The 26890-nt window shown below is 42.0% G+C and overlaps 1 protein-coding gene across 1 annotated transcript in view; it reads left to right on the forward strand.

Annotated features, from left to right (window-relative positions):
• Positions 1 to 14324, forward strand: part of fkbp9.L (FKBP prolyl isomerase 9 L homeolog) — a 20222-nt gene extending 5898 nt beyond the window's left edge. The window contains 9 exon segments of the mRNA NM_001086969.1: positions 2077 to 2222; positions 3499 to 3688; positions 5186 to 5331; positions 5684 to 5873; positions 7811 to 7956; positions 8620 to 8806; positions 8951 to 9096; positions 10196 to 10359; positions 12670 to 14324. Of these exon segments, the coding sequence (NP_001080438.1) occupies positions 2077 to 2222; positions 3499 to 3688; positions 5186 to 5331; positions 5684 to 5873; positions 7811 to 7956; positions 8620 to 8806; positions 8951 to 9096; positions 10196 to 10359; positions 12670 to 12852 (1498 nt within the window). The 3' untranslated portion in view covers positions 12853 to 14324.
• Positions 14325 to 26890: the final 12566 nt, after the last annotated feature.

Below are 26890 nucleotides of genomic sequence, written 5' to 3' on the forward strand. Positions count from 1 at the left end.
TCATCTATCTATCTATCTATCATCTATCTATCTATCTATCTATCTATCTATCTATCTATCTATCTATTATCTATCTAGCTTGTATCTATCTCTTTCTCTCTCTCTCTCTCTCTCTCTCTCTCTCTCTCTCTCTCTCTCTATTTATTTTGAACAAAACATTGTCTCCGCAAATAATCTGTTAAGGGAAGGACTGAAATAAAATGTATAATTAGTGGTGGTGGGGGCATAACCATCAGTAGAGTGAGACGCATTTCGTCATAGCTCCCCGGAGTGCAGCTCACAAATCTGCAGCAGCAGCTGGCCTTTTCCCATGAAGAACTCATTGACATCTCACATCATGGGAAAGTTCAGGGAAAAAAAACCCTCATCATCCCCTCAAACTTCTGCAGCTCACAAACTTAAGGTCCCCATGGACACAAAGATTTTCTTTGGCTGAACGACCGATTTTAGTGAAATCCGACCAATCCGTCAAATTATAGTGAAGTCAGTTGGAATCGAACGATGATACTTCTTACGATTTTTCGTCCGACTACTGTCAGAAAATTGATCAGCCAGGTTAAAAAATTTTCATCAGCCCCAGTGCAATCTATCTGTGTTTGCAGGGCCAAGCAGGCAGCTCCCCTCCGTTTTCCTGGCTTCAACTAGACAATATCGCTTTAAATGGTCTTTTTAGTTGATGGACAAATCGTATATTTAAACTATTGTTTCAAGATAATCTTGGTCTCAGGATAACGAAAAGATCTTTTAAAAATCTTTAAATCTATGGCCAGCTTAAGATCTGCCGGGGTCTCTTCTTCCTCATACGGTGCCTTTAATTACCCTGGGAGTCAATGATTGGATCAGCCTTGTTCTGCTCATCACTTGAAGGTCAAAAGTTTTCCTTGAAATATGAGACCCACTACTGTGTATTTCCAGCTTAAATAGGTTGTTCACTTTTGAGTTCATTTTCGGTATGATGTAGAGAGTCATATTCTTTGTTTTTTATTTGTGGTTTTTGAGTTATTTAGCTTTTTATTCAGCAGCTCTCCAGTTTGCAATTTCAGTAATCTGGTTGCTAGGGTCCAATTAATCCTAGCAACCATGCACTGATCTGAATAAGGGACCAAAATATGAATAGGAGAGGCCTGGACAGAAAAATGTGTAATAAAAAGTAGCAATAACAATACATTTGTAGCCTTACAGAGCTTTTGGTTTTTTTAGATCCCCATTTGAAAGTTGGAAAAAGTCTGAAGAAAATAAATAAAACAATTATTAAATATAAATAATGAAGAGTTGCTTAGAATTGCATAAAATTGGCCATTCTATTACATACTAAAAGTTAACTGAAAGGGATACTGTCATGGGAAAAAAATGTTTTCTTTCAAAACGCATCAGTTAATAGTGATGCTGCAGCAGACTTCTGCACTGAAATTAATTTTTCAAAAGAGCAAACAGATTTTTTTATATTTAATTTTGAAATCAGACATGGGGCTAGACATATTGTCAGTTTCCCAGTTGCCTCCAGTCATGTGACTTGTGCTCTGATAAACGTCAGTCATTCTTTACTGCTGTACTGCAAGTTGGAGTGATACCACCCCCCTCCCTTTTTCCTCCCAGCAGCCTAATGACAGAACAATGGGAAGGTAACCAGATAGCAGCTCCCTAACACAAGATAACAGCTCCCTGGTAGATCTAAAAACAGCACTCAGTGGTAAAATCCAGGTCCCACTGAGACACATTCAGTTACATTGAGTAGGAGAAACAACAGCCTGCCAGAAAGCAGTTCCATCCTACAGTGCTGGCTCTTTCTGAAATCACATGACCAGGCAAAATGACCTGAGATGCACCTACACACCAATATTACAACTAAAAAATACACTTGTGGTTCAGGAATGAAATTTTATATTGTAGAGTGAATTATTTGCAGTGTAAACATAAAAATAAAAATAAAATAAAAATCATGACATAATCCCTTTATGGGTGAACCAACCCTTTAACAGTATCCATTTCATTTATCATCAATGATTGGTTTAAAAATAAACTATATATATGTTTTGCCATGCAAGTATTCAACATGTATCTGTTTATGTCTTGCAGTTATGATCGGGGCTCCACATATAATGTATTTGTGGGTAAGGGCCAAATCATAGCCGGGATGGACAAAGCCCTCCTGGGGATGTGTGTCAATGAAAGACGATTTGTAAAGATCCCGCCCACTCTTGCCTATGGAAGCAAGGGAGTAGGTAAGTGGTTTATTTGTTTAAATGCTGTAATAGATCATGGGTGTCTTGGGTGCCTGATGCGATCTCAGTCATAGAAAAAAACCTAATTTATAAACACTGGGCAAAATTGCACCTGGGCAGTAACCCATAGCAACCAATCAAATGTTTACTTTCATTCTTCTATCCACAGATGGCTGAAAAAAAAATCTAATCACCGATTGGTTGTTCTGGGTTTCTGCCCCAGCTTTTATAAATGAGCCCCACTGAGGCTCATCCGCATTTCTTCCACAATATTTATTTTTTTTACTTGTCACCCAGACATAAAAAGCTGTTTTCTAAATTAAACATGAAACCCAAAATCTTTTTCTGATTAAAAGACCCATACCTGATATAAACTCATTTAAAAGTCTCAGCTGTCAATCATTTATTGCCTTGAGGTGGCCATAGACGTTACAATTACGATCTTACCTGGAAAAGATATTTGCAGGAAAGATTGTTCATTTCAATACACACGTGTAGAGCTGAATCGTCAGGGGAAAACAATAGAATTGTATCTGACAATTCAGTACTAACAATGGCTGATGTTTTGGTGCCTTCAAAGGAGCTCAATCCAAAATTTCCGGCCAGGCCAATCAACGAGCTGACCGATATTCAAGTCTTCTTCCGGTATTGATCGGCCCGTCTCTCACCATACCTGCACCGAATATCGTACGAAAATTTGTTTCATACCATATTATCTGTGTGTCTATGGCCACCTTTAGGCGGGTCGGATTGGCCCGGCGGGACACCAGGAAAAAAACAGGTGGGTCCCCGCTGGGCCAGACCCCCTCTCCCGATTTCCTGGCCCTACAACAGAAACAATTTGCATTGTCTTGAAAAACACGCTTGCGCATATGCGGCGGGCGGCTCAGTTCGCACGGGGTCACAGTAGTGGGACCAGGGGGTCCAGAGGGGGGCCCTGAACAGTAGTCCCAGTGGGCCCCCCAGTCCGACCCTTCCTTTAGGCATAAAATAAACAAGATTTCGACATGATCCAAAGCTTGAATTGATAACAGTGTCCACATAATGGCGCCTGCCTGCTTGATACTATTGTGAATTCCAAGATTTAATAAAACAAGTTTGAAATAATTTTTATAGTGTAAGTGAAGTTTATTTTGCTTGACTGACATCATAAAGAAGAATTTGCAAATATTTAATTTCCCCTTTAAAGAGCGCTGTTCTTTGTCAGTCTTTAAACACATAATAACAAACCTATAAGACTAATATGAACCCAATACAATTTTTCTTCCCCTTCTAGCGGACGTGATCCCCCCGGATGCCATACTGCACTTCGATGTCCTGTTGTTGGATATCTGGAACCCCACAGACACGGTTCAGGTGGAGACGTATTATAAACCAGAGAACTGCACTCGTCAAGTTGAAGTATCCGACTTCATACGTTACCATTACAATGGGAGTCTGATGGACGGCACCCTGTTCGACTCCAGGTATTCTGTTACCATGGAGAAAATTAGGGATGGACCGAATCCACTATTTTGCCAAATACTGAACCAAATCCTAATTTGCATATGTAAATTAGGGAAGGGAAGTTGAAAAATTTTTTTACTTCCTTGTTTTGTGCCAAAAGGTTACTCTATGCAAATTAGGATTCGGATTCGGTTTGGCCTGGCAGAAGAACCGAATCCTGCTGAAAAAGGCAGAATCCTGACCCCATCCCGAACCGAATCCTGGATTCGGTGCATCCCTAGAGAAAATAGCTTGTGGGTAGAGTAAGGGAGATGGTAGCCAATGGTACTATCTGTACTAGGCCACTGCATTTTTAAAAGGATCCTGTCATCGGAAAACATTTTTCAAAACGCATCAGTTAATAGTGCTGCTCCAGCAGAATTCTGCACTGAAATCCATTTCTCAAAAGAGCAAACAGATTTTTTTATATTCAATTTTGAAATCTGACATGGGGCTAGACATTTTGTCAATTTCCCAGCTGCCCCTGGCCATGTGACTTGTGCCTGCACTTTAGGAGAGAAATGCTTTCTGGCAGGCTGCTGTTCTTCCTTCTCAATGTAACTGAATGTGTCTCAGTGGGACATGGGTTTTTACTATTGAGTGTTGTTCTTAGATCTACCAGGCAGCTGTTATCTTGTGTTAGGGAGCTGTTATCTGGTTACCTTCCCATTGTTCTTTTGTTTGGCTGCTGGGGGGGAAAAGGGAGGGGGTGATATCACTCCAACTTGCAGTACAGCAGTAAAGAGTGATTGAAGTTTATCAGAGCACAAGTCACATGACTTGGGGCAGCTGGGAAACTGACAATATGTCTAGCCCCATGTCAGATTTCAAAATTGAATATAAAAAAATCTGTTTGCTCTTTTGAGAAATGGATTTCAGTGCAGAATTCTGCTGGAGCAGCACTATTAACTGATTCATTTTCAAAAAATGTTCCCATGACAGTATCCCTTTAAAGGGGTGCTTCATCTTTAAGATAACTTTTAGCATGTTATAAAATGGCAAATTCTAAGCAACTAAGCAACAATTGGCCTTCATTTTTTAAAATAATTTTTATGACTCGTTCAAGCTTTCAAATGGGGGGGGGGGTCAACAACCCCATCTAAAAGACAAATACACCGTAAGGCTAGTTATTGCTACTTTTTATTACTCATTTTTCTATTCGAGCTCTCTCCTAATCATACTCCAGTCTCAATGCATAACTGCTAGTGTAATTTGAACCCTAGCAACCAGATTGCTGAAACTACAAACCAGAATAAAAAGATAAATACGGTAGCTCAAAAACCACAAATTATAAAAAATGAAAACCAATTGCAAATTGTCTTAGAATATCACACTCCACATCATACTAAAAGTCAGTTTAAAGGCGAACTGCCCCTTTTACCATGGACATGGATGAGTTCATGTTAGTAAATCTTGTAGGGGGAAGATATTGAGATTAAATGAAAATTAAACAAATCCTTCTTGCTTTTCCATTAAAGTCACAATCGAATGCGAACCTACGACACTTACGTTGGAATCGGCTGGCTCATCCCCGGCATGGATAAGGGTCTTTTGGGAATGTGTGTAGGGGAAAAGCGAATGATCACGGTTCCGCCGTTCCTTGGATATGGAGAAGATGGTGATGGTATGTGTATAAATACATGTTAATAATAATAATAATAATAATAATAATAATAATAATGTCTCTGAAGGGTTTTTGTTTTTTGACACAGCAGTAGGGTCACATATATTGTCCATAAGGGACAGTTTAACATAGGGCACAAATCTGATTAAACTCATTGTTTCCTCCTGGGGATCACTTCTGAATATTGGGTTCATTGATCAAGGAGTTGGCCCTACCATTGCAGTAGACCACCATCCGAGCTACTAAAAATCATGGCTACCAAAGCGCCCAAGATAATCCCTTGTACTGTTGCCTTTAGGATTTCACTGAACACAGTATAGGGATTTCTGCTAATAAACGATTCCCTCTGTAGGTAAGGATATCCCTTCCCAGGCCTCTTTGGTATTTGACGTGGTCTTATTGGATTTGCACAACCCCAAGGATGGCATCACCGTGGAGAGTCACTATGTGCCTGAAGACTGCGAGAGGAAAACTCAGGTTGGGGACTTCATCAGATATCACTACAATGGATCCCTGCTGGACGGCACCTTCTTCGACTCTAGGTATGAACCTATTATATAGGTACCACTAGCTGTCATTTTCTGGTGCCATTAGCACTAAGAACCTTTATGCATTATATCATTTTTAGCCTCCCAGTGACGAGCACCACTGCCTGCAGTGTCCCTGTGGCCTTGAGCCTTTATATGGTTATGTAATTCCACCAAATTCAGGATTAGGCCTTTTTCAGAAGGATTCGGATTTGGGCCGAATCCTTCTGCCCAGCCGAACCGAATATGAATTCTAATTTGCATATGCAGATTAGGGGCGGAAGAGAAATCGCGTAACTTTTTGCCATAAAACAAGGAAGTAATAAATGTTTTCCCTTCCCACTCCTAATTTGCATATGAAAATTAGGATTCATATTCGGCTCGGTATTTGGCTGAATCTTTCATGAAGGATTCAGGGGTTTGGGCAAATCCAAAATAGTGGATTTGGTGCATCCCTATTTATAATATCCTTATATTTTACAGCAGGGGCACATTATTCACATACAGCATATACGTTAAATAGTTACATAGTTACATAGTTAAATCGGGTTGAAAAAAGACAAAGTCCATCAAGTTCAACCCCTCCAAATGAAAACCCAGCATCCATACACACACCCCTCCCTACTTTCACATAAATTCTATATACCCATACCTATACTAACTATAGAGTTTAGTATCACAATAGCCTTTGATATTATGTTTGTCCAAGAAATCATCCAAGTCCCTCTTATAGTCATTAACTGAATCAGCATCACAACATCACCCGGCAGTGCATTCCACAACCTCACTGTCCTGACTGTGAAGAACCCCCTACGTTGCTTCAAATGAAAGTTCTTTTCTTCTAGTCTAAAGGGGAGGCCTCTGGTACGGTGATCCACTTTATGGGTAAAAAGGTCCCCTGCTATTTGTCTATAATGTCCTCTAATGTACTTGTAAAGTCTAATCATGTCCCCTCGCAAGCGCCTTTTTTCCAGAGAAAACAACCCCAACCTTGACAGTCTACCCTCATAATTTAAGTCTTCCGTCCCTCTAACCAGTTTAGTTGCACTTAGTCTCTGCACTCTCTCCAGCTCATTTATATCCCTCTTAAGGACTGGAGTCCAAAACTGCCCCCATACTCCAGATGAGGCCTCACCAGGGACCTATAAAGATTATGTTTTCATCCCTTGAGAAGCCACAGAATGACACTGCCCAGAATTAGACAACTTGTTATCTACAAAAACCCCTAGATCCTTCTCATTTAAGGAAACTCCCAACACACTGCCATTTAGTGTAGAACTTGCATTTATATTATTTTTGCCAAAGTGCATAACCTTGCATTTATCAACATTGAACCTCATTTTCCAGTTTGCTGCCCAGTTTTCCAGTTTAGACAAATCACTTTGCAAAGTGTCAGCATCCTGCATGGAACCTATAGTTCTGCACAATTTAGTATCATCTGCAAAACTAGAAACAGTACTTTCAATGGCCACCTCCAGGTCATTAATAAACAAGTTGAAAAGCAAGGGACCTAGTACAGAGCCCTGCGGTACTTCCCTAACAACACTGGTCCAATAAGAAAATGTTCCATTTACCACCACTCTTTGTAGTCTATCTTTTAGCCAGTTCTCTATCCAGGTACAAATACTATGTTCCAGGCCAACATTCCTTAATTTAACCAGTAACCTTTTGTGTGGCACTGTATCAAATGCTTTAGCAAAGTCTAAGTAAATCACATCTACTGCCATCCCAGAATCGAGGTTGTGAACAAATAAGGGGCAAATTTGACAAAAATCTCCCAATGTCCAAACAGGGAAAAACAGGTTAAAATCCTAATAGATAAATAATAATAAATAAATAAATATAATAATAAAAAATACCATACCACTAATCACAGGAACTGTCTATAGGAAGCCAATATATTCCATATACAGTACATCTGGGTAACATGACTATATTCTTCCTTATCTCAGCTATTCCCGCAAGCGCACTTATGATACCTACATCGGAAAGGGTTATGTGATAGCTGGCATGGATGAAGGCTTACTTGGCCTTTGCACCGGAGAAAAGAAGAGGGTGATCATTCCACCACATCTCGGTTATGGGGAAGAAGGGAAAGGTAGGTGTATATATATATACATATAAGTAAGTATATGGGCATTGGGGCATCAATGCTGTATCCCAGAGAAATAAACTTCACAAATAACGTTAAAAGAGATTGAAAGCTACCGAAGCAGTTTATTGTCAATAGATTAGCCACAATAGTGCAAGTTATAACACTATATTTATTCTGCAGAATGCTTTACCATACCTGAGAAACAGCTCTAGATGCTCTCTGTTTGTTTAGGATAGCAGCTGCCATATTAGCTTGTTGTGACATCACTCCCTGCTCACTCATAGCTCTGGGCTCAGATTACGGAAGGGAGGGTAAGAGGTAGAGAGGAGCAAACTGAGCATGCTCAAGCCCTAGCCCTGGAGGTTTATGCTGAAAACAGTAAGTCTGATACAGAAGCCCATGAGTACACAACAGAAGGACAGAAATGCTGTGTTTCTTTTGAAAGAAACACTCCAAGCAGCATTATTTTGAGGGTTTACTGGTATTTTTATATAGACCTTTCTGATAAAGCGTACTTAATTTTAGCCTTTCCTTCTCCTTTAAAACCTAATTAAATGGATAATAGACATATGTTGGGAGGTTGTTTAGAATTACATTCTCTTTCATTATGCAAAAGAGTTTTTGGCTGGTGTTCCCCTTTAATAAAACCAATATCTGTATTTGTAGGGAAAATCCCAGGGTCGGCTGTGTTGGTGTTTGACATCCACGTCATTGACTTCCACAATCCGCAGGACTCTGTCGGCATTGTCTCCCTGTTTAAACCCAGCAACTGCTCCGTACTGAGCAAGAAGGGAGACTACGTGAAGTACCACTATAATGCCACCCTCATGGACGGCACCGTGCTGGATTCAACGTAAGTAACCATGTCCTGAGCTCTTGGGGAGTAGGAGTGTCTCCCCGTGAGTAGTTGTCAGCAATTAAAAAGCCTCTGATAAGAGGAACGTGTAATAGGGGCTTATTGGTGCAACAGAATAAGTCTTATTGTACTTCCCCTTAGGCATCAATACGGCAAAACGTATAACATTGTGCTCGGATCAGGCCAGGTGGTAATGGGGATGGATATCGGCCTTCAGGATATGTGCATCGGAGAGAAGCGGAGCATTGTCATTCCTCCACACCTGGGCTATGGGGAGGCTGGAGTGGGTGAGTAAAAAATATAAGTATAAAACATAAGTCTCGACCAAGTCAGCAACCAATCAGTACTTTGCTTTCAAACAGGGAAACAGTAAATACTTCTTAGTGGTTGCTAGGGGTCACTAGACCTGATGCAAACTTGGCTACATTGGTTCTATTACTCCATTGTCACATTCAGGTCTAATCTTAATTGATGCTCGTGTTTTTGATCATTAGAGCAGAGACAAGGATGAGAGAAGATTTCCCTCGGGCGAGGAACCTACTGCCAATTTATGTTGGGCACCAACACCCATTTGTGTTATAGTGGTTGTATGTTAGCAGTCTTCAGACTTATTTGATTTAAGTGCCTCTACTGAGGCCTAACATGTTGCCAGTGCCCCTCTTAACTGCTATGGTTATAGGAGTTCCTTGGAGTGCCGGTAACTAATATTGAACAAGCAGTGAGAGTAAAGGCCGTCTCCCAGAATATCAGGCACCGGGCACTCATTAGTGGGGAGGCATGGGGGTGCATGTGGAAAGGCTAGGAGAGGTACAGGAAAACAATGCTGTATCAGCTATATTTTTAAGAATATTTAGGACATCAAATAAGTCTTCACCCAAAAGTCCTTCAGGATAGCCCTCCAGGAGTATTTAGGACAGAAAAAGTCTTTCAGGTTGGGCCCAAAGACCCCCTAGTGGGGGCCATCCTCTCATTTTTTCAACCACCGACTTAGATACAGCTGCATTTCACACCCTGATAAAAACCCTATGTTTGAGGCATTCTAAAAAGAAAGTTCTCCTTACCAACAATGGAGTCTTCATAAAAATGTGGAAGAAGTGTAGTTGCTCCATCATAGCTGACATTTACATTCTTTACTTGGCCCTATCTATCTGTCTGTCTGTCTGTCTGTCTGTCTGTCTGTCTGTCTATCATCTATCTCTATCATCTATCTATCATCTATCTATCTATCTATCTATCTATCTATCTATCTATCTATCGTCCATCATCTTATATCTATCTATCTATCGTCTATCATCTTATATCTATCTATCTAGACCAGCTGTCTAGTACATTGATAATGATGTGTTTAAACTTCCCACTAATGCTTCTGCTTTATTCTGGTTACAGAGGGAGAAGTGCCTGGAAGTGCCGTTTTGGCCTTTGACATTGAGCTTTTGGACTTGATACCTGGACTTCCTGATGGGTACATGTTTGTGTGGAATGGGGAGGTATCTCCCAACCTTTTTGAAGATATTGACAAAGATAAAAATGGGGAGGTCGTCTTAGATGAGGTAGGTGCCCAAATGCATTTATAGGTGTCTTAATGACTTTATCATGTTGTGCGAGGAAATACTGTCGCCAGTGAAAACTATTGAGATGACAGCCTACAGCTGAATTTGGACCATTGGGCCACCATTGCTATAATCAAGGCAATAAGTCTGCTCTCGTTCTCACCATTTTCTCTGGAAATGAGATTCAGTCACTCAATATTTGGCTATTATCTGGAATCTCAAGTGATCCCTACTCTGTCTAGGAAACGTTAACAATGCCACAGAACTCCAGAATGAAGATACATGATTTATCCATAACAGGGAAGATAACTCATAATACAAGTTGATCCAGGGACTGGTCCCATTGCCATCTTGGAGTCTGGAAGGAATTTTTTTCCTCCTCTGAGGCAAATTCGAGAGACTTCAAATGGGTTTTTTGCTTTCCTTTTGAGTCTGTTCCAGTTTGTCTCAGAGGGGGGGGAAGAAGAATTTTGTTCCTTGACTTCAAGGGGCACACCAACCAGTCCATGGATCTACCTTGTACTTATGGTATAATATCAGTACCCTTGCATTTTCTTACAACATATTCAGATAAAACAGATTTTTACTACTCAAGCTGCTCAACCCTTTGGTGATACAGGACACCCTAAACTTGATGTGTGTCTGAATGGACAAGGCAAGCTCCATAGTATCTTCATTCCAATGTTGTAAGCTGCAATGATATCAATCAATTCTCCTTCCCTGTGATTGGCTTTTACCTTCAGTGCTGTTGGGGTGCAGAACAGATAATAAAAGCTAAGGGGACGGTATACCAAGCTGGTGCTAAGAGCTTAAGATGAAAAGAACATTGGTGTATCACAGCTTGAGTTATAGGGGCAGATTCACTAAAGGGCGAAGTGGCTAACGCAAGCGACTTTTCGCCAATGTTGCCACCCGCAGGGACATCAACAATTCACTAACAGGCCCAGGCGCCAATTCGCTAGCGAACGGGACAGTCGATATCGTTCATTCGCACTCTATCGCCAGGCGACTTTTTGCTCTGATGAATGATTGTTACTCCGCAAATTCAGTAAAGTGCAGATTTTACTGAACGTTACCTCTTTCGCCAGAGTTGACTTTGCACCTCAGACCAGGCTGAAGTGCTAAAAAGCAGTGAGATCTTCCTCAATCTTCTGTCACTTACATCATATCCTCTGTCCCGAAAATGCATTAAAGTTCAAAAAACGCTGGCGACTTTTCTTTTTTTAAGCGGGATTGGCTGCAAAAGTCCTAACATAGACTCTTTTTGGGTAACCGATTTTCTCCACACATTTTATAACATATGGAATATTTATTTTACAGTGGGCTCATGTGTAGGGCATTATATTAACTCTCTTGTCTTTATTAAGGTTCCCTGGACATTTGTAATAAAAAGTGGTAACGTCAAGCATTTGCACCAACATTTATAATAAAGACCTTCATACAACTTTAAATTACCTGCCGTATGCAAATTGACCCAAGCACAAGATCACTAGCGAATTTTCACTAGGCACAAACGAACGCTAGCGCATCTTCGCTATGAAATGATTGCACTGCTGAAGTTACGCTGATGAAAAGTCGCCAGCGTTCGTTGCCCAGGGTGCAACTTCGCATATTCGTGAATTAGTGTAGTGGTAGCGAATTTGCGCCTGATGAAGTGGTGCGATGCGTCTGAATCGGTCGACAATTCGCCCATTAGTAAATCTGCCCCAAAGTCGCCTTCTTGGGAAATATCTTGTTGGCTTTTGATGCTGCAGACTAACATTGCTTGCTACTAGTGATGGGCGAATTTATTCGGCAGGCGCGAATTCGCGGCGAATTTGCGCGATTCGCCGCCAGCGAATAAATTCGCAAAACGCCCGCGAAAATTCGTGGAAAAAAATCGCCGGCATCAAATTTTTTTACACGAAAAAACGGACACCGGCGCCATTTTGCGAATTTTTAGCCGTTTCGCGCGGAATTCGCAAATTTTTCGGCAAAGCAAAACGGCGCAAATTCGCCCATCACTACTTGCTACATCAAGGTCATATACAGTACCTACTCCTAGGTCCTTCTTCATCAGAAGAATTAGGATATTGTTGCCCAGGTGTCCTTTGGTTCTTTGACTTTGAATGGCAATTGCCTATTGAGATACACTCACTGGTGCATTTTTGACTTACAGTTGCCTTCTGGGCAATTGCCATTTAGAATGGATGGTAGACCTGTATTTAGTCACTTGAGATTTATTTTGGGATCTGTCATGATTATAACGTAGCAGTTTGGTATTCTGAGACAAAAGCTCCAAAGATAACTCCCTTTGTGTCTTTTCCACAGTTCTCTGAATACATTGATACCCAGGTTAAGGTGGGAAAAGGAAAACTAGCACCGGGTTTTGACCCCAACAAGATCATAGAGAACATGTTTACGAACCAAGACCGAAATCAAGATGGCAAGATCACCGAAGAGGAGTTCAAATTGAAAGACCAAGAAGACAAAGAGATACATGATGAACTGTAATAGTAGTAGAGTAGAGGATTTTCTGAAAGTCTGTACCTGAACGGACTGTGGGAAAGAGAATCTAGTGTAACAGTGCGTTTTAATTGGCTCGATTTTAAATAATTCCATCCTCTTGATGGATGTGTTAGAGTCAGATTTAGCCATCAAATTCAGATTATAAAAAAAAAGTCAGAATATGTTCCTCGGGGGAGGAGACAATTCAATATATTTGCTGTAGACGGAAGGTGTCCAAGGTAAAGAAAGCAAAGAACTTCTCCCTTGCCATGAAATGATTATGCATTTTACAGGCCCTCCTTGATGGACACTTTACCGGAAGATTTAATTATTGAATTCACATTTGGGATAAAAAAGACCGACAATGTTCCTTGGGGGTGTAACCAATTCAGTGCCATAGATTGAATGTGACCAAGTCTACTCCAAAGAAAGAAAATCATTTAATATACAAATGTATCTATTTTTGCCATTATCTGATAATACATGACCTTTTGCAAAAATGCACTGCAGCTTATTGGGTTAGCAAGGCCATATTGCAGTGCTGGGGTCCTGAGTTCAATTCCAACCTGAGTTCTATCTGCAGGGAGTTTGCATTTTTCCCCGTTGTGTCTGTGTGGGTTTCCTCTGGTTATTTCCATACTCCAAAAACATACAGGCAGGTTTATTGGATCCTGATAATATTGTACATTGGGAATGTGATAGGGACCTTAGATTGTAAGCTCCTGTGGGACAGAGACTGATGTGAATAATAAACAATCTTTAACATGCTGTATAAATGTGTCGGGAGGGAGGATGATGATGATAATCAAAATGACTAACTTGTACATATTTCAATAAACAAGTCGGGCATTGCTATTTTAAATGACTTCTTTGGTACAGTACTGAATACGTTAGAGCAGGTATATATCCCAATATTTGTGCCAAACAGCAGGAGACCGACAGTTTGAAAACCAGTGAGCTAGAAGTTGGCAGTCTACCAACAGAACACTGGTTAGTGTCCACAGAATTTCGAAAGTAAAAAGAAAACTACAACCCTCCAAACAGGACTCTCCAAGTTGAGGTCATACATCAGCTCCCATCATGCTCAGTGACTTGGCTAATGGAATCGGAAGTAGGCTGCTGATCTTTATTCTTGTACAAAGGTCCCAAATTATTGTCGGAACATTTACTGGAGATAGATATATAGGTCAGTGCATTACATATATCAGTATTGGCCGCTGTGTACAACATCTTGCTGCCTGGGGTCTTAGGTTCGATTCCAGCCAGGGCACTGTCTGCAAAGTGTTTATATGTTATTCCTGCCTGCTCTCCAAAAACATGGTGTGCATTTGGCTTCTGATAAAAGTGATGATATTGTGGGTGTATGCAATAGGAATTTTAGACTGTAAGCTCCACTGGGGTAAGGACTGATGTGAATGATGTATAATCTCTGTAAAGCGCTGTTGTTGGTGCTATATAAATAAAGGATGATAATAATATTAACATTTGGCTCTCAGGAGCAATTTTTATACATCTCTGAGCTGTGGCAGAGATGGCCTTTAGTAATTGTCATATACAGGTATGGGACCTGTTATCCAGAATGCTCGGGACCTGGGGTTTTCCCGGATAACAGATCTTTCTGTAATTTGGGTCTTCACGCCTTAGGTCTACTAGAAATGAATTTAAACATTAAATAAACCCAATAGGTTGGTTTTGCTTCCAATAAGGATTAATTCTATCTTAGTTGGGATCAAGTACAAGCGACTGTTTTATTATTACACAGAAAAAGGAAATCATTTTTTAAAAATTTGGATTATTTGGATAAAATGGAGTCTATGGGAGACAGCCATTCCGTAATTTGGAGCTTTCTGGATATCGGGTTTCCGGATAAGGGATCCCATACCTGTATAGGCATCCAATGGCCCTTGCTTAGGGTGGCAGCTTTAGGGGGGAGGTGCCTGATGCACAAGGTGAACTCTCTCTTCCAGGCCCGGATTTGTGGAAAGGCCACCTAGGCCCGGGCCTAGGGCGGCAGGATTTTAGGGGGGCGGCATGCTGCCCAACCACACCCACATTGGTTCAAAAACACTGGGGATGCGATGGAGAGCAATTGCTCTCTTATATCCGGGAACCCCCCAACATCCTAACTTACATATGCCATATGGCTCAATCTCAGTGCCAGGCAGAGTCCTCTAATTACCCCTCACCTCAACTTTGTCCTTTAGACTGGATTTTCCTATCTACTAGATCAGGGATCCCCAACTTTTTGAACCCGTGAGCAACATTCAGATGTAAAAGGAGCTGGAGAGAAACACCAGCATGAAAAATGTTCCTGGGTGCCAAATAAGGGCTGTGATTGGCCATTTAGTAGCCCCTATGTGGATTCTCAACCTACACTGAGGCTCTGTTTGGGAGTGCACCTGTTTTTATACAACTCTACAGTAGAGGTCGCTCTTTTTACGTATTGGGATTCTAAAAACGTGTATTACACCTTGGCACACAATACAAGGAAGCTGCAAATTTTCTCTAGGCCTCAAAAAACGTTTCCAGATGTTAACAGAAAACATACTTATTCGCATCCCACCTGCACTAGTTCCTGGGTACAAAAACAAAATATTAGAATTTCATATGGTTGTCTATCTCACTGTCTATAAATAAGTACCAAGGCAGAATACCATGGGGTCTGTATGTAATTTTCTTTTTTTTTCTAACAGAATGTTTTGAATGTATTCTGTAATTGTATAATTATATTTGAGTGGCATCTATTTGTCTGACATCACCCAAAATAAAATGATGCCACATATTAATAGAAAGGATGCACTGAATCCAGGATTTGGTTCGGGATCCATCTGAATCCAAGTGCCTGGCCAAACCAAATTAAAATCCTTAAAGTCATGTGGCTTTTTGTCACACAAACAAGGAAATTGCATTTTTCCCACGGTTCCTTTTAGCTCTTTCTTACTCCTACAAAATAGGGTTCGAATTCAGCCAAATTCTTCATGAATCATTCAGTAATATTGATGAGCGAATTTATTCGCCAGGCGTGAATTTGCAGCGAATTTCCGCGTTTCGTTGCCTGCGAATAAATTTGCGAAATTGCCATAAAAATTCACCGGCGTCAATTAAATGCACGCCCAATGACTTTAATTTGTTTCAGATTGCACGATTTGCAAATTTTTCACTGTTTCGCAAATTTCGCTGGAAATTCGATCATTTTTCAGTGAAGCCGGACAAATTTGCCCATCACTATTCAGTAGTGGATACAGAGCGAAATATAAAACTGCCTCAAGATTTCCAATGGTTAGTAAATTCTTCCAAATCCACAAAGAGTATGATGACCTCACAAAACCATATATTTTTTTTTTTAGAAAATACAGTTTCTGATAAATTCAGAATGTTCAGAAGCTAACTATGTCTTTCTTCTAGAAAAACATTGATCTGTAAATGTTTTTTTATACTTAATAGGTAGTTTTTATTAAGTTTCTGAAAATGTACTCAAAATAGTATCTACCATGTTTTTGAGTACAAAAAATGATCCTTCTTTAATAATTAAATAGTGGATACAGCACATTCCTGATTGACAGGAACCTAAAAGTCCCTACTTCTCTAACGGACCCCCGAAATATAAAACTGCATCAAAATTTTCATTGGAAATTGCTAAAACCCCCAAAGAGTATGGTGGCCTCACAAAACCATATATTTTTTTTAGAAAATGCAGTTTCTGAGGAATTCAGAATGTGTCTTTGCGCACAAAAATAACGATCTTTAAATGTTTTTTAAATAGGTAGTTTTTAATAAGTTTTGAAATGTACTCAAAATAGGTAGTACTAGCCTGATCCTACTTCTTACGTCTAGAATAAGCTCATAACTCCCAACATTCAAACAATGGAGACAAATACAAAGGACAAAAGGTTGTGCCACCTGCAGTGCAGTGAAAATTATTTGACCACTCCCATTTTATGGCCACACCCCCTAATTACCATGTCCATTTTACAAAGTTTGTCAGGTTATGAAACTTTGGACACATTTCTGGGGGTTTTAGTGCAATGTTTTATGTGTTATAACAGGTTTGCTAATGCAAGTGAATTGCCCTTTAAGCTGCTATCTTAAATAACTATGTTAAATAGTTACAATTGTATCTTTGCTTGTCTTAAACAGTAAAGTCTCTTATTTTAATAAATGTATCTTTTTGTGGCTGTTCAGTGCAGGAGATCAAAGTGAAAGTCGGGAGATTTCAGTAAGAAACCCGGGACTGCGGGCTGAGCTGTCTAAATCAGGACTGTGCCACAGAAAACGGAACAGTTGGGAGGTATGTAAGCTATTACAGATCTTCTTTTCTAGCACTTACTTCACCTACTGAGGCCTACCTACGTTGCAGACCCTTCAGTACACCACCTCCTCCAGCAAGTGGGGACTAAAACTAGGGTTGCAAATCCACTATTTTGGATTCGGCCGAACCCCCGAATCCTTCGCGAAAGATTTGGCTGAATACCAAACCGAATCCTAATTTGCATATGCAAATTAAGGTGGGAAGGGAAGAACTTTTTTAATTACTTGTTTTGTGACAAAAAGTCACACACTTTCCCTCCTCACCCCTAAATTGCAAATAAGGATTCGGTTCGGCCGGGCAGAAGAATTCAGCCGAATCCTGCTGAAAAAGGCAGAATCCTGACCGATTCCTGGATTCAGTGCATCCCTAAAAGAAACAAACCACACCCAGGCTCCCCTTTGAAAGTCTAGAAAATGCTGACACCCCCTGGCCAAATACGGAACTACCAAGGGTCATGCTCCCCTCCCCCAGTGTAAAATAGGCCATAGGTGTATCTACAGCGAAATCAGACCCTGCCCAGGAGGCCCTAATTATAATTATTAACAAGTATTTTTAGAGAGCCAACATATAGCTCAATGCTGTAAATTATTCATCAATTTCTATACATCTTGGTAGAATAATTTAACTGACCAATGCTTTGGGGTCCTAAAATTAATTTGCCTTGGGGCCCTGTAGCATCTAGTTAAAGGGGGTTGTTCAACTTTTAGTATGGCATAAAGAGTGATATTCTGAGACAATTAGCTATTGGTTTTCATTTTTATTATTCATTTTGAGTTATTTAGCTTTTTATTCAGCAGCTCTCCAGTTTGCCATTTCAGCCATCTAGTTGCTAGGGACTAAGTTACACTAGCAACCATGCATTGATTTGTATAAGAGACTGGAATATAAATAGGAGAAGCCTGAGTAGAAAGTTGAGTAATACAAAGTAGCAATAATAATAAATGTGTAGCCTTATAGAGCATTTGTTGTTTGGATGGGATCAGTGGCCCCCATTTGAAAGCTGGAAAGAGTAAGAAGAAGAAGGCAAATAATTCAAAAACCGTACAAAATAAAAAATGGAGACCAATGGAAAAGTTGCTAAGTATTAGCAATTCTATAACATACTAAAAGTTAACTTAAAGGTGAACCACCCCTTTAAGCAAACTCTTGGACCCTCCTGAAATAAAGGTTGACAAAACCATTACCTTCCTATATTTATATGCTGCAGACTGCACTGAATTCTCAATACAATCATGTATCTATTGTATGTGCCCAGATCTGGCAAGCACCCAATCTGTGCAATCAGTGATTTCTCAATAAGCTTGTACAGTCACATGTACTGTATTGTACCTTATGTACAGCTGAATAGTTCTGCGGCAGGTCATCATTGTACAGACTGAACTCAGAGTTTTTTGTGTGTATTAAAGAGTCATATTTCTCTATAAATACACTGGTGGGGATTGCCATAATGCTTTTATGATTCATTTGGAGTTGTGCTGCAGACTACACAGATTTCTGTGCTCTACATCACAAGTCAGTTTTACTCTTTTTTTACCATGTAATTTTAGTTGGTCATTTGTCTTCTTTCAAAGGGGGCGAGGAGACACCCCATGAGATCCTTGATGTGCAGGAATCCATGAGTCTCAGTCACCTAGAGAGACCAATCAGCAATTAAACTTAATTAGTTACCTGTTGTAACCCAAAGGAAAACAACATTTCTGATTGGTTGCTATGGGTCACTACTCTCTAGCACAGTGCGGTCCAACTGGGGTCCATAAATCTGACTGTGTGGTCCCACATGAAAGTCTGCCTGCTGTGTCTACTTACCATGTGTAAGATTTAAAAGGTAGAGATCAACTGGCCCCTGCATTGTTTAAACCTCAAATTCAGAATGTAAAATCTTGCATTGTTCACACCTGTAACTGTGACACCTCTATTGTTCAAACCCTAAAGGCCTGTACTGTTCACACCAGAGACCCAGACTCAAACTGCCCACATTGTTCACCTATTCACACAGTGCACCAGCACTGTGTCACTGTATGTAGCACATATTAGACTGGTCCTGATAGGTTTCCCTGTCTCCTGTTATATTATGCCTGCCCTACACTCCCTGTGTGTGCCATACTCTGCCTGCTCTATTCTCCCTGTGTGTGCCATACTCTGCCTGTTCTATGCTCTGTGTGTGGCATACTCTGCCTGCCATATGCTCCCTGTGTGTGCCATACTCTGCCTGCCCTATGCTCCCTGTGTGTGCCATACTCTGCCTGCCCTATGCTCCCTGTGTGTGCCATACTCTACCTGCCCAATGCTCCCTGTGTGTGTCATACTCTGTCTGCTCTATTCTCCCTGTGTGTGCCATACTCTACCTGTTCTATGCTCTGTGTGTGGCATACTCTGCCTGCCATATGCTCCCTTTGTGTGCCATACTCTGCTTGCCCTATGCTCTCTGTGTGTGTCATACTCTGCCTGCCCTATGCTCCCTGTGTGTGCCATAATCTGCCTGCCCTATGCTCCCTGTGTGTGCCATACTCTACCTGCCCTATGCTCCCTGTGTGTGTGTCATAATCTGCCTGTCCTATGCTCCCTGTGTGTGTCATACTCTGCCTGCCCTATGCTCCCTGTGTGTGCCATACTTTGCTTGCCCTATGCTCCCTGTGTGTGCCATACTCTGCCTGCCCTATGCTCCCTGTGTGTGCCATACTCTGCCTGTGGGAAGTGAACCTGGTGGGGGTTTGTTAGCATTTGGAAATACTTGTTAGGGGGTCCCCAAGGTGTTTAATCATGTGCTGGGGGGGGGGGGTGCTGTGTTATCCACAGAGGGGGTGGGTGATGCATATGTATTAAAGGGTATGTCTTAATATGACTTAATAAGCTTGTTTCACATATGTGATGAGTGATATCCCTGCAGTGAGTACAAACCATTTGTGTTTGGTGTGTTACCACAAATAATATGGATATGGTCTTAAAAGTTCTTGTGGTAATGTGGGTGTGGTTTAAAGTGGGTGTGGTTTAAAAACAGGGAGTGTTCACCACTGGTGTCCATTATTGGCCCTCCACCATGTAGCCTAGAAATTCTGACCCTCTGTGCCACAGAAGTTGGACAGCGCTGCACTAGCAGAGATAAGATCTGAAGAACTATAACTCCCAGCATTGCTACTGAAGCAGAGACCTTGTGATGATGATGATGATGAGGCCTGTGCTACATGTTTACTTAGCAATGAAATTGAATGCACACCTGTACTCTGCAGTCTGCAGAAAACATCTTAATTAATGGGTAATTAGACATTCTACATAGGGAAAATGGATTCATTTGAATTTTCAAGGGGCGGTGGTATTCTGTTAATGGCCGTTTTATAATGATGTACATTATAATGCAAGGCTGCATAGAAATCAGTGCAGTCTGCAACATGCCTCGAAACGAGCTGCTAATTAGCCGCCCAACATTTGTATCTTATAATTAAGGTGCCAGCTGTGACCTATTTAACAGCATATTAGCTTTGTACAGTACAGATAATGGGCGTTGTACAGTGGAACACGTGGGAGATCCAGGAGACTGTACAACAGCAGGTACAGTTTGTCTCGGTGCTTCTGAGCCGCACCCACATCTGCAGATGTTTCCCTGGGAGAGTAATGCTGGGATGCAGCCAGATGCCTCACCTTTATTATATAATAGTCATTTCAAGGAAACATTATAAGGGTAACAATTAAAATAAAAGGAAAAGGTTGAGTTGTGTTGTTAGAAGCATGAGGCACTTGTAAATGGCATTTAGAGAGCCTTGCAACTAACAGCAACCCTTGTACTCCCTCCTGCCCCTGGGAATACACCTTATTATTGATTCCTCCAGCTGCCACTTGCTACTGCCTACAACATACTTCCCCTTTAAAAAGTGACACTTGGGCCGCCATTAGAAATCACAGGGCCCCATACAACATCATTTTCTGTGCCCCATCCATCCCACCCACCCCCCCAGATCCGCCGACCCCAAGCCCCACCCCAGATCCTACACACCCCACACACATCAACACTAAAAATGGTAAACCCCCCCATATAAAAAGCCATTGATGGTCAGGGCCCCTTATAAGTTAAAAAAAGCTGTGGTGCCAGGACCCCCCGTAAAAGTTTATTTAAAAAAATTGGTGGTCCGGACCCCCTTAAAAGTTGAAAAAAAACCATTGGCGCCAGGGCACCCCATAAAAGCTTTTTTTTTTTTTAAAAAAACAATGGCACCAGGGCCCCCCATAAAAGTTTTTAAAAAATCATTGGTGGTCAGGGCCCCCCATAAGTTAAAAAAAATTGGTGACCAGGGCCCCCCCAAAAAATAATGGCACCAGGGCCCCCCATAACAGTTTTTAAAATATCATTGTAGTCAGGGCCCCCCATAAATTAAAAATAAAATTGTGACCAGGGCCCCCCTATAACTTAAAAAAAACCATTGGTGCCAGCCCCCTCCCCTTTACAAGTTAAAAGGAAACATTGGTGACCCAGAGAATATTTTTTAAAAAAACATTGGTGGCCAGGCGTTTAATAAAATAAAAAAAAAAACTCATTGGTGTTCAGTAGAACTGAACTTGTGGCTTTGGGACTTCAACTTTGGCTTCTTTTGTGACTTTGGGTCTTTTCGTCGCATCAGGACTTCTGCTCTTCAGGACTTCTGCTCTTCTGGACTTCTGCTCTTCAGGACTTCTGCTCTTCAGGACTTCTGCTCTTCAGGACTTCTGCTCTTCGGGACCTCAGCTTTTTGGGACCTCTTTTTGGTGCAACACTGACTGAATGTCTTGGTCGCAGAGTTTGGGGGGCCTAAAATGATCTTGTTGTGGGACCTAGTAACTACTTGTAGGAATTAGTATTCTCAGTATTGTGCTGTATGAGGGCTGCATCAGTAATCATGAGGCCCATAGTACAAAGTTAGCAGGAACCTGTCCTATATTAGACCCCAGATATCAGCCAACTGGTCACCTGTGCCCCCCATAGATTGTTGCCCTGATATTAAAAAATAAATAAAACATCCCATGCCCATGTCCACTTATACCAAGACCCTGGCCATGATCTGATAACTGCTCCCCTGCAAGCCCAGCCGTCTTTGCAAACCTGCAAATCCAATCTTTATGTCCCTTGGGGCCCCTGATTGCAAAACCTTCTGTACCCCTTGATGGTGGCCCTGATATCAATGAATATCTTTATTTATGACGAGTGTGTCTTGTATGGGTGCCTCCAACCAAACTCTTCCCTTTGCCACAAGTCTTCCATCAACAGCCAACCGGCTGCTGCCCCTGAATGACATCACTGTGTGTGACTATTGCATCATCTAGTTAGTCTGGTGCTGGGTGGCAGTCAGTCTAGAACCAACATGCCATCTACATTGCCTGGGCTTCTGGGTAAAGGCAGTTGAGAATGGGTATTTCTGTAATGACCACCTACTCATTGGTCATGTTGGGAAACCTACAGAAGAGGAGGTCTTTGGAGACAGGAGGGCACCCAGATAGACAACTTGAATTTAAAGGCTCAGACTGGCAGAAGGATGGGGGTTGGGGTGTAACTAGAGAGGTACCCCATTGTCATATTCCCAAAGTTTAGGGGGACCTAATATGATGTTGATGTGGGCTCCATTAATTTCTGTGATTTGGAGATTTTCAAATAATTTCCAATTTTTCCGTGACCTTAAATTCTTACCAAGGGAATGAAGCCTTGCTCTGCAGCAGAGCTGTAATTGATACAGTGCCTGGCACAGGGTAATGCCACGCGTTATCAAACATGGCCTCTGAAGCAGCCAATGAAGTAACTGCATGTTTATTTTTCCTTTCCAAACATCACAGCACCCAAGCTCACATGGACTATGAAGGTGCCGCCACGAGGCAGAGGGATCCACACCCCAAATGCTCTTGTTTTCTATTTTGCTCCTCACGTGGAATGCCAGGCGGACGCTCACCTCCACCTGCACTGCCACATTGTTCTGTAGAAACCAGGCAAGTCTCTAGAAAAGTCACCTTTGACAAAGGTTCATCTGGTTTACTTGTTAGCCAAAGGGAGGAGCGTGCCAGAGCTAGAACTTGGCACTCGGAAAGCCTGAAATGAACCCTCAGCTGAATAAGAAAGTTGAAATGAAGCTTAATTACTTATATACTTATATACACATGAAATTCAGGGAACATGGAGCAAACTTGTTATTTATGTCTACATCCAACTACCCCCCCCAGGGGATCTAGAGCTATGAGTGCTTATTTGTGCCCTGGGTACCCCTGGAACTATAACAGGGTGACTGTTACCCCAATATTTCTATCTGTAACCTTGTTATGAGCTAAGGGAGCCCAGCCTCAACGCCAGTTAGGGGGAGATTTGGGGTGAGTGCTTATTTGTGCCCTGGGTACCTCTGGAACTATAACAGGGTGACTGTTACCCCAATATTTCTATCTGTAACCTTGTTATGAGCTAAGGGAGCCCAGCCCCAACGCCAGTTAGGGGGAGATTTGGGGTGAGTGCTTATTTGTGCTCTGGGTACCCCTGGAACTATAACAGGGTGACTGTTACCCCAATATTTCTATCTGTTACCTTGTTATGAGCTAAGGGGGCCCAGCCTGAAGGCCAGTTAGGTGGTTATTTGGTGTGAGTGTTTATTTGTGCCCTGGGTACCCCTGGAACTATAGCAGGGTGACTGTTACCCCAATGTTTCTATATATCTCTAACCTTGTTATGAGCTAAGGGGCCCAGCCTGAAGGCCAGTTAGGGGGAGATTTGGGGTGAGTGCTTATTTGTACCCTGGGTACCCCTGGAACTATAGCAGGGTGACACCCCAATGTTTCTATATATCTGTAACCTTGTTATGAGCTAAGGGGGGCCAGTCTGAAGGTCAGTTAGGGGGAGATTTGGGGTGAGTGCATATTTGTACCCTGGGTACCCCTGGAACTATAGCAGGGTGACACCCCAATGTTTCTATATATCTGTGATTTGGGGTGAATGTTTATTTGTGTCCTAAGTATGATTGCTATCTCTAGTGTTTATTTGTGCCCTGGGTAAAGCTAAGCTTTCTTATCTGAGTCACTCTTCTAATTAGTTTTAAGTGATCATTAATTCATTGAGCAGTGAGAGTCGGAGAAGATTTGAACCTGAATGGTTGTTCAACATCAACCATGCTCATAGAGAGAGGGGGGGGCAGTAGGAATCCAGAGGGTGCCTCCAGGTTTGGGTGGTAGGGGGGTCCCACATGTTCTAAGTTCCTCCCCTATCTATGAACACTTGGTACTTTTCACCCACAAACTGTCACATGAAGTTGTGATGTCACTTTGTTGCTGGGCTACAGTTCTACTAAGAGAGAAGTAAAGCCACAGGGTGGGACACCGGCGCATCCTTTTTCAATGCCAAAGATAAAAAATTAGAAATATTATGCTGGGATAAAGTAAATCTGACACACCCCATAACTTACACCAAAGGAACAAGCTTTCACAAGCCCAGGCTTGGCATTCTCCTAAGTCAGTGTGTCTCTTGCTTACAAGCCTGCGCCACTCTCTCCCCCATGATCAAGACTTGTTTAATATGTTATTAATATGTTATATAATGGAAGGGCAATTATAGCCATTGGGAACCATGATTAGTATAATTGTATGACCATGTTGCTGCTGTACAATCCTGCAGATAAAGCAGCCATTAGTCATTCTGTTATTCTTTCAAGGGAAATGCCCCTATTCATAAATATATTTGTTTTTTTTAGTTCTTTAACATAAACAAATAGTAGTTAAGAATGTCACTTTCAGTGGGGCCTGCCATTCCCTGGTCATAATAAACCTTCCCATAGATGTGTCCCCTAGCAGCATTTAAACCCCGAATACTCAATTCCTCCATGTCTTTTTCTCTCTCTCTCTATGGATGTTGAATGGTGTCTCTGGCAGGAGATGTATCTTTTCTTTGGTGGCTCATCTGGTCCTCATTAGGGCTGGATTCTGGGTGCAGTTCTCTCTCCACCTGAAGCAAGATGTTTGCCTAGCGCATCCACTCTGGAGGTCCCTCTTAGCGGCCTGGGACTTTGGTGTCAGTAGTGCTGACTTCCTGGTCGCACGAGACGTGATGACGTCATCAAGTTGCGCCGAATCTTCAGCTACAAATTTAAAAAAATTGTCCGGTTGTCGGTGTCTTTGCCTATAGTCCGGTAGTGTATATACTGTGCTAAGGCTCCTAGCAGACTGCCGGCTGCCGAGAATTGTGCCGCACCCTCAGGCTATGGTGAGTCACTGTTCAGGTAGGTTACTGCTACAAAAAGAGGCATTATGCTTATCAGGCCTGGATTTGTGGCAAGGCCACAAAGGCCCATGCCCAGGATGGCAAACTCCTAGGGGCGGCATGCCGCCCAGCCGATATATAGGTATCACAGCGGACACGCAGCTCCCCACTGCTCTGGTGTGCCTGTGCTCACTAGAGCGATGCGGGTGGCGGGCGATAGGACCGCGCAACCTGGCGCTAGGACCGCTCGGCCTGGGGGCATCCGTCACTGAAATCTGGCCCTGATGTTTATGATGTGATTCATTTGTTTCTAGATGGAAGATTCTTCTGGGAAAAGGAAATTGACCTCTGAATTCGAGTATGAAATTGTGGTAATCTGCGAGGCTTGTAAGAATCCTGCTGCAAAGGGGAAAAGGCTCTGTAAGCAGTGCATCCTGATGCGCCTAATAAGGATTTAGAGCCTTGACTTCAACGATCTGTGTGGTCCAGTGGCCAGATGGAACATGAGGAAAATATAAGAATTGTTTCTTAAATAGTGGAACCGACAAAGAAAGGATTGGGAGCAGATCATTTTTTGGCAGAGGAAGCAGGAGACCAGATGGAATGGTGGAAGCATGGCACCAATCTTCAGAAGGGGTTCCATATTCTAGAACAGAAGCCATTCGATATTTACACAGATGCTTCAGCCTCTGGATGGGGCACTCATTGCCAACAGTGGTCCATTCAAGGTCGTTGGAATGAAGATCTATATTATCTGCAGTCCAATATCCTGGAGTTGAAAGCCATTATGAAAGCATTAGAGGCCTTCCAACCTTTGATATTGGCGAAAGAAGTTTGTATAAGATCGGACAATGTAGCGGCAGTGTACGTTGGGGGCACCAAGAGCAGAGCTACATTATGGATCTTGCGCAGATGTTTTTGACATGGATTACAACAATCCATATACCAGGGAGCTTGAGTTGAAGAACACACCTGTTAAGTCACAAGTTGATAGATCCGGGCAAAGGAAGTCTGAACAGTCAGGATTTTCGACCAATAATAAGGAGATGGGGGTGGCCAGATCTAGATCTTATGGCATTTCCAGAGAACCATAAACTTCCACAGTTCTTCTCCAGGGGTCCGTGCAAGCTGTTGGAAGCCTTGGCGATGGACGCATTTGCTCACAGTTGGAACAATCTTTGGGCTTATGTTTTTCCCCCATTCTCAATGATCTTCGAAGGGTCTTCAGAGGATTCTGAGGTCCAGAGTCGAGGTGATTGTGGTTCTGCCAGACTGGCCGAGGAGGCCTTGGTATCAGAGATTATCCATAGACAGCCTGATGAGACTTTCTCACAAGCAAGATTTGCTAAACCAGGGCCACCTCTTCCATCCTGCGCCTCAACAGTAAACTTTAGCGCCATGGAGACTCAGCTCAACAGAATGAGAGAGAGGGGTTGTTCTGAAGCACTTATCGGTACATTGTCCAAGTCCAGGAAGAGTAGTACCACCTTGAGGTATGACAGAATTTGGGATACCTTCATTTCTTGGGTTACAAAGGAGGGGTTTAA

Source organism: Xenopus laevis, chromosome 8L (genome assembly GCF_017654675.1).
Source record: "Xenopus laevis strain J_2021 chromosome 8L, Xenopus_laevis_v10.1, whole genome shotgun sequence".
NCBI classification, from domain to species: Eukaryota; Metazoa; Chordata; class Amphibia; order Anura; family Pipidae; genus Xenopus; species Xenopus laevis.